General features: G+C 37.1%; 1 protein-coding gene across 1 annotated transcript in view; it reads left to right on the top strand.

The window, feature by feature from the left end:
* Positions 1 to 2,790: 2,790 nt before the first annotated feature.
* LOC107753351 (myelin transcription factor 1-like protein) overlaps positions 2,791 to 9,260 on the top strand; it is a 103,865-nt gene continuing 97,395 nt past the window's right edge. The window contains exons 1-3 of the mRNA XM_016569489.1: positions 2,791 to 2,804; positions 6,120 to 6,168; positions 6,326 to 6,359. Coding sequence (XP_016424975.1) covers positions 6,120 to 6,168; positions 6,326 to 6,359 — 83 coding nt within the window. The 5' untranslated portion in view covers positions 2,791 to 2,804. The remainder of the gene's footprint in view (positions 2,805 to 6,119; positions 6,169 to 6,325; positions 6,360 to 9,260) is intronic.

Genomic DNA, 9,260 nt, shown 5'->3' with positions numbered 1-9,260 from the left:
CAAGAATTGATTTCTTACTAGTTGAAATTCCAATTTCACATATCAAAAATAAAATTCTTACTAGTAAAAACCTTAATTTTTTATATCAGTAATCACATGGTTACTAGTACAGACGTCTATTCTTGATATCAACAATTGAATTGTCACTAGTGACAATGTTCATTTCTGATATCTGAACATGTATTTCTGATATCAACAATTGGGAGGGTAATTTCTGATACCTAAAATGCTGATAAAAGTATTATCACCAGAGAATGATACAAAATATAAACTTTTCACTAACACCAATGTTCGGCGAATAAGACAAGCTCTCATTCGAGCTCAAACAACAGGTATTTTGCATACACAGTAATCGTAATCACTAAAAGAAAAGTTATAAGGCCAAGATTGAGATATCATGGTTTCGATAAACACATCAAATATATAGATACGGCATAACACATACAGTGGATACATTTTCACTACTTATGAGTTTTAAACGTTTGTCTGTTAAAATCGTCATGCACGGTTCTGTTTCTTTTGTTGTAAGAGAAGTTTTGTAAGGGTTTCAGACAGGCCAGGAAGCAGGTGGTCAAACGTCATGTGCTAGTCATGCAGCGGTCCCGTGCTCACAGGCCTGAGGGCACTAGTTAATTTACTTCCTGTGTCTACACTGGTTTCTATACATTCGCGATCACGAGGTATTTTCAGTTGTAGTCCTGATACCAAAAGAGCTCAGTGTTATCTCTTGATTGGATTAGTCTTTATGTGCTGGGGGCGATTAGCAAACCTCATGATGGCTGATAGGGGCATAATAGTAGTGTCCCTATATGATAGAAATCCCTACACCTGATATCAAGAATTAACATTTTAACTAGTAAAAATTGAATTGTTGATATCAAGAATTCATATCCCGTGAAGGAATAAAAGTCAAAACGGCTTGCCATACTTATAGTAGTCATGTTTCCCACCCATTTCTGTTGGTGGTCTGCTGTGAAGTCTTCATGGAAAGATACTATCTTTGTTGTCATAAAGTGACCATGTTTTATACCGTGGTTTTCATCACGGATTATTTTCTTCATTAAGACTAAGAAGTTTGTGATTAAGAGGACACTGCAGGTTTCTTTGATCGACACTAGTATTGCAATTCTGTTTCTTTACCTTTTTAGATTTATTTCAATTCAAAGACATTCATTTTACTGTTTTGATCACTTATGATGGATATTAGCCTGATTCTGAATCTGATGGTTTTCTAGTTTTTTTATATCAAATTCTGCATTCCACGAGTCTCGATTAGATATTTTCCCATTAGCCAAATTCTTGATTAGTTAGTGGACTCCACACCTCACTGGAATAAATGACATTTGGCTCATTAACTCATTCTAATATGTGCATTCAAATTCTAATTGGAATTCCTAAAGGCATTTTTTTTAGCTTAGAAATTGTGCTCTCAGATCACTGAGGCTGTCTTTGCAATTGATTATAAGGCCAAAATGATTGTATCATGATGAATATGTAGTATGATTGCTTATTAATATGAATGTTTTTTTAATGATTGTTTATTTTATTTTTAATATGACAGTATTTATCATTCATTCATTCATTCATTCATTTCTTCGTTATATTACAACATTTTACAAAACAAAAGTATGTTTTTTTTAAAGAAGACTGTTTTTTTTTTAAAGAAAATTGATACTTTTATCAATGCACAGAATGCATTCAATTGATCAAAAGTGAAAGTAAAGGCTTTTTTCAATGAAGAGCATAATTTTTTCGGTGTGTGTTTTTAGAGGGCTTTGACAGAGGAGCACTGGCAAAGAGCCCTGCAGCTCTGATATTAAGCGTGCTATCAGGCTCCTGGAGGGGCCCTTCATTGTCCCACCACACTCCACTGCAGCACCACTAACACATCATTTGTTAGCGCCCGCTTCACTGGTTTTAATTAGTGTCTCTGAATGCAGCCCACAACAGAGGCTCGAAAAATCAAACGCCACTGCTCCAAATTTGTTTGTATCTGCTCCAGTTTCACCACACAAGTTCCTCTCTTCACACAGCCAAACACACAAGAGCTGTTTGAGTTCCTCATCTTCCCTCAAAATATTTCCTCTGTCAATATCATACTGTCTGCTTCACAACCTGGCAAACGACGTGTTTTGTAGCAAACACAATGAAGAAGTTATATTTAATGTGCCTAACCCTGCTGGTATGGAAAATTTAACGTAAGACAGCAATCGCGTGTGATTTGTGAAGTAATGAGATCTCATTACCTCATGTGGTCTATAATCATTTCCATTTATGCTGTGAACAAAAATATGAACCATATGGAAAATCTTTCTTTTTTTTAGTGGTTATTTCTTTAAATAAATCCTATTAAAAACTGTAAACGATCCTGATTGGAAAAGCAGCATGAATGTGAAATAAAGGCAGTTCCTCCCTCTCAACTGCGGTTTATTTCTCTTTGAAGCAGAGCTGGCAAAGGCAGAATTAACTGAATCTTATTCTATATGAAATGGGGATGAGAATGAGCTAAAGAAAAGTCCAAATTTACCATTGATTCTTTTAATTTATTTATGGTAACTTGAAGCTTAGAGTAAGAAATGTATGTGGGGAAGATATTAAAACTGCTACGCCGCTGCATGCTTCCCAGTGTAAATGTGATTTGCATGCTCATTTATGTCTATAATTACAAGTTTCTATCTTTTTTCATGTTTCAGAAAATGAAATTGGAGGAGGTGTAGTGACCTCTTATCAGTCGTCTAACATAGAGGGCCGTGGGGCAAACAGAGGTCTGAACCAAAGAGCGATTAAACCGGCAATTACATCAGGTACCACTTCACGCTATCTGTCTTTCTTTCTGTCTACACAGTACTTGATCTCATAGAATGCATAAACACAATCAAGTGTGTATTTCTGCTATGAGCAGACTTGAACACACCCCTCATCTGCCATTGGTTGGGCAAACAGATAGTCCCACCTTACACTCACACCATTGGTTGAGTCAATGTTGCTTGTTTTGAGCTGATCTAGATATAAACAAATCAACATTTTGAAATTAATGTTTTGTGCTACAGCACCATTATGTTACATGTTTCAGGAAGACAACTTACCAATGACTTATTTTACACATCAAGCTATCCACTTTATTTGTAAGCCATTTGTAACTTGAATATTTAAGGCTTCCAGTGTCATTCGATTCCAGTTATTTTACTTTACTTTACCAGTTATATTACAAAAATAGTCTGTTCTGCTTCTTGATGTTGCAGACTGATATTATTATCATATTATTCAAATTTATTGTCATAATCATAAATGCTCCGGTTTTTAATGCAAATAGTTTTACTACCCTTTGTTATTCATAGTTATTTATCTATAGCCACTAATGAATCGGAAGTTTCGCACATTCACTGAAAATACTGATGCAAAATTGTGGACATGAATATCTCACTTTAAAGGAACAGTTCACCCAAAAATGAAAATATGCTAGAAACGTCTTCACCCTCAGGCAATCCAAGATGTAGATGAGTTTGTTTCTTCATCAGATTGGGATGCTCTGCAGTGAATGGGTGCCGTCAGAATGAGAGTCCAAACAGCTGATAAAAAACATCACAATAATCCACAAGGAATCCACACCACTCCAGTCCACCAGTTAACGTATTGAGAAGCCAAAAGCTGCGTGTTCAAAATCTATAATTTTACTTTCAAAGGAATTCATAATCCATAATAACACCTTCTCCAGTTAAAAAGTTGTCTCATCTGAATTAAGAGAGAAATCTGCACAGATAAAACACCGTTTACAAGCCAAAACAGTCCTAAACAGCTCTAAACAAATATGTGGGTGGATTTTGATGTGAGAGGACAACAGGAGATTTGTTTGTATCTGCTCCAGTTTCACCACACAAGTTCCTCTCTTCACACAGCCAAACACACAAGAGCTGTTTGAGTTCCTCATCTTCCCTCAAAATATTTCCTCTGTCAATATCATACTGTCTGCTTCACAACCTGGCAAACGACGTGTTTTGTAGCAAACACAATGAAGAAGTTATATTTAATGTGCCTAACCCTGCTGGTATGGAAAATTTAACGTAAGACAGCAATCGCGTGTGATTTGTGAAGTAATGAGATCTCATTACCTCATGTGGTCTATAATCATTTCCATTTATGTTTTGATCAAAAATGTGAATCGTATGGAAAATCTTTCTTTTTTTAATGGGTATTTCTTTAAATAAATCCTATTAAAAACTGTAAACGATCCTGATTGGAAAAGCAGCATGAATGTGAAATAAAGGCAGTTCCTCCCTCTCAACTGCGGTTTATTTCTCTTTGAAGCAGAGCTGGCAAAGGCAGAATTAACTGAATCTTATTCTATATGAAATGGGGATGAGAATGAGCTAAAGAAAAGTCCAAATTTACCATTGATTTTTCATTTATTTATGGTAACTTGAAGCTTAGAGTGAGAAATGTATGTGGGGAAGATGTTAAAACTGCTACGCCACTGCATGTTTCCCAGTGTAAATGTGATTTGCATGCTCATTTATGTCTATAATTACAAGTTTCTATCTTTTTTCATGTTTCAGAAAATGAAATTGGAGGAGGTGTAGTGACCTCTTATCAGTCGTCTAACATAGAGGGCCGTGGGGCAAACAGAGGTCTGAACCAAAGAGCGATTAAACCGGCAATTACATCAGGTACCACTTCACGCTATCTGTCTTTCTTTCTGTCTACACAGTACTTGATCTCATAGAATGCATAAACACAATCAAGTGTGTATTTCTGCTATGAGCAGACTTGAACACACCCCTCATCTGCCATTGGTTGGGCAAACAGATAGTCCCACCTTACACTCACACCATTGGTTGAGTCAATGTTGCTTGTTTTGAGCTGATCTAGATATAAACAAATCAACATTTTGAAATTAATGTTTTGTGCTACAGCACCATTATGTTACATGTTTCAGGAAGACAACTTACCAATGACTTATTTTACACATCAAGCTATCCACTTTATTTGTAAGCCATTTGTAACTTGAATATTTAAGGCTTCCAGTGTCATTCGATTCCAGTTATTTTACTTTACTTTACCAGTTATATTACAAAAATAGTCTGTTCTGCTTCTTGATGTTGCAGACTGATATTATTATCATATTATTCAAATTTATTGTCATAATCATAAATGCTCCGGTTTTTAGTGCAAATAGTTTTACTACCCTTTGTTATTCATAGTTATTTATCTATAGCCACTAATGAATCGGAAGTTTCGCACATTCACTGAAAATACTGATGCAAAATTGTGGACATGAATATCTCACTTTAAAGGAACAGTTCACCCAAAAATGAAAATATGCTAGAAACGTCTTCACCCTCAGGCAATCCAAGATGTAGATGAGTTTGTTTCTTCATCAGATTTGGATGCTCTGCAGTGAATGGGTGCCGTCAGAATGAGAGTCCAAACAGCTGATAAAAAACATCACAATAATCCACAAGGAATCCACACCACTCCAGTCCACCAGTTAACGTATTGAGAAGCCAAAAGCTGCGTGTTCAAAATCTATAATTTTACTTTCAAAGGAATTCATAATCCATAATAACACCTTCTCCAGTTAAAAAGTTGTCTCATCTGAATTAAGAGAGAAATCTGCACAGATAAAACACCGTTTACAAGCCAAAACAGTCCTAAACAGCTCTAAACAAATATGTGGGTGGATTTTGATGTGAGAGGACAACAGGAGATGGACTATTTTTTATTGTGTTATTATGGATTATGGGCATGTATTTTGCCCAGAAGTGATGTTAAAACGCCTTAATGATTGATTTGTTTATTACAAACATGTAGCTTTTCAAGTTACAAGATGTTAACTGATGGACTGGAGTGGTGTGGATTACTTGTGGATTATCGTGATGTTTTTATCAGCTGTTTGGATTCTGATGGCACCCATTCACTGCAGAGCATCCACTGCTGAGCAAGTGAAGTAACGACACATTTCTCCAAATCTGATGAACAAACAAACTAGTCTGCAAATTTTTGGGTGAACTATCCCTTTAAGTATTTTAACAAAAACACACTCTACTGTCATTAATATATGGGCTTACATTACAAATAAAAGTTTTTATTAAAACGTTGATTGTATTTGTGGCTCTCCGCAGATGGAGGTGGATGTAGCAGATGAGAAGCGCCATTGCACACGCTCAAAAGGTATTCTCCTTTCCATCACTTACACATAACACACAGATGTAATGTGGCGATATGGTCAGACCGGCCTTTTGTTTGAGTGATAATCTAATCTTCTTCTGCCCTTTCAACTGACCTCTCACGTCCTCTGTCTTCTGTCTCTCTCTGTGCTTCTTCACAGTTCCCCTGGAGCCAGCCATACATGAGTTGTTCAGGTCAGTGTTTTTACAGACTGAATCACACACACACACACACACACACACACACACACAGACAGACTCGAGCCCACAGGCTGGCAAAGAGGTCTTTACCTGCATAATGGCTGCCAATAAGCAGTGTTGTGATCACGCTTTCCTGTTCTCCTATTTTCTTTCCATCTGTCATATCCGTTTGGGTGATGATAAAATAGTGTCACTTTGCTAAGCTGCAACTATTTCTCCGTACAATGACATATGGCCAGTTTCTTTCAGAGCCAAGTAATACAACAATTTTCAATACACACACTTTTCCAAACTTGAAGGTTGTTCTAGACTGATGTGACACTCTACAGCATTTTCTCAAAATTATGTGAGATCTTTACACCCCTGGTTAGCATAAATTAACATGAATAAATATATTGGTTGCATATTGCCTACTATTATTTGTTTGTAGAGCTGGAAAGGCTGGAATTTGGCAGCATATTTTTGCATTAAATCATGGATGCATCTTCTTTGTAGGATCAGAACTTCTCCACTCACTCGGCATCCTAAAAACAATACGGCTCAACCTCAGTATTTGGATCAGGACATGCTTGCAAACATGCTTTCAACATGTCTCGAGTGATTTTGTTTTTTAGCCAGTTCATTTGTTCCAGTTATCATAGTTCAAAGAGAGTAGAGTATTGGTGATATCAACACTAGGGTAATAGGTTTGATTTGCAGGGAATGCATAAACTGATAGAATTGAAGGAAGTGTGAGTTGCTTTAGATGAAAGACTCTGCCAAATGCATCAATGTAAAATTAGTAAACATAATTAGGCAAGTATGCATACACGGATCACATACACCATTCTTTTGATTTAAAATGCATTTCCATGTTGATCAACATTGAAAATAATGGTTTCCATTTTAAACCAGTTTTGTTCAGATTGTCTAAAAGCAAACAGCACTCCGCAGACAAAAAAAACAAAACTTTTTTTTTTTAAATATTTAAATAGCATTATGGCTTGATACCAGAGTGTTGATGTGCAATACAGTGAAAAGGGGTCATATCTACATTAATTGTGACCCGTGCTGGAAAAATGAGTCCGAATGCGCACGGGCTAATTTTGAGCTACAGGCAAAAAAAGTTAAAAATGTCGATTTTGGTTGAATTTGAGGTTTTCACAAAAATCAGTTCATTAAGCCCTCGTCTAGTGATCCGAATGATGACCAAATAATAATTAAACATCTAAAAGTATCTTTATTTGTACATTTTTCTGAGAGGAGTACCTTTTCTCCGTTTGCTTCTCGCGCTAAACCGCTGACTGACATTAGAAGCAGCTGCATAAAGACGCTTCCGTCAGCGCTCTGTCCCGATACACATATACACAGATTTATATTAGGCTAAGTATATTCATGCAAACATAATCTGTTATATCTCAAAGGGGGGGTAAGCGATTTTTCTAAAACGCTTTGGAAAACTGATTCGGGCCGAATAGCAAAACAAACTTGTAGCCAATCAGCAGTAAGGGGCGTGTCGACTCATGATGTGGAGGAGAGTTCAGTGCACAGGATGGACATTAGCCGAGCCGAGCGACAGAAAGATAGAGATGGCAGATAAAAAACAAAATAGGAAAACGGCTGCGGAACAAACGAAGGCTTAAGGCAATAAGGCAAGAAGTAGGACCCGTGTAAATATCGGATCAGCTTTCCAGCGCTGGAGAGAACTCAAGGAGCAGAAGGCCTGCGATCGGACGCCGAGGTTGCTTTGTTTCTTCTCGATAGGTGAGTAACACCGTGTCTGCGCCGCAACAGCTAAAGTCTGTCTAGTACACTGGACGCGACAAAGCGACCGTTGAAAATCATTTGAAATTTGTGTCAATACGTCATGAATAGAATGCAGCAGCAGTTTTCTGTCGGGGATTTGTCGTGTCGCGCCGCATCCAGTGTAGACCATAGATATGTATATATATCTATGGTGTAGACAGCATCACTGATTATAATGAGTTCTATAGTATTTTGTAGCGCCGCGCCGCTCGCATCCAGTGTAGACATGGTGCAACATTGGTTTTGCTTTGTTTAAAGGGGTCATATGATGCTGCTAAAAAGAACAGTATTTTGTGTATTTGGTGTAATGAAATGTGTTTATGCGGTTTAAGGTTAAAAAAACACATTATTTTCCACATACTGTACATTATTGTTTCTCCTCTATGCCCCGCCTTTCTGAAACGCGTCGATTTTTACAAAACTCATCGGTCTGAAAAAGCGTGGGGGCGTGTTAGAACGAGCCGTTTTAGGTAGGCGTGGCTGACTCTTAACTTTTATAAAGAATATCTCTTTGGATTTGAGACTTTAGTCTTTGCAACTTTACAGATCATCTTTATGCACCAAGAGCTTGTAACACTCCAAAGAGAAAGGAAAAATTGAAATCGCATTATATGACCCCTTTAACAGAACTAATCGTCGCCTGGGTTGTGTACGTATGTGTGGGGCGGAGCTATCAAAATAGGGGCGAGACCCTTTTGGGGTAGGGGTGTGTTTGTTTTGGTGATTTCAAATGTCAACATTGGCTACCAGAAATCGCTTACCCCACCTTTAAGTGAACGTTTGGGGAAAAACATCGGATGTGTAACATTATATTAGATCCGTGCATTACACTATGTCTTAATATATAGGCCGTCTGTCGCATTAATGTTAATCAACGATAAAAGAAAAGAGGGAACCACTCGCTGCTCTCGATTGAACTGCTTTTGTAGTTTTAAGCAATTTTTTGTTTACAAAATTCAATACAAAAATTATTTGTATTGAACACACTTAAAGGGTTAGTTCACCGCAAAATGAAAATTATGTTGTGTTTTACTCACCCCCGAAGCACCCTAGGTATATATGACTTTCTTCTTTCAGACGAATCCAGTCGGAGTTATATTAAAAATTGTC

This window comes from Sinocyclocheilus rhinocerous, unplaced genomic scaffold (assembly GCF_001515625.1).
Source record: "Sinocyclocheilus rhinocerous isolate Xijiao unplaced genomic scaffold, SAMN03320098_v1.1 scaffold1042, whole genome shotgun sequence".
NCBI lineage: Eukaryota > Metazoa > Chordata > Actinopteri > Cypriniformes > Cyprinidae > Sinocyclocheilus > Sinocyclocheilus rhinocerous.
Note: the sequence above shows the minus strand (reverse complement) of the source record. Positions and strands in the feature narration are given on the sequence as shown.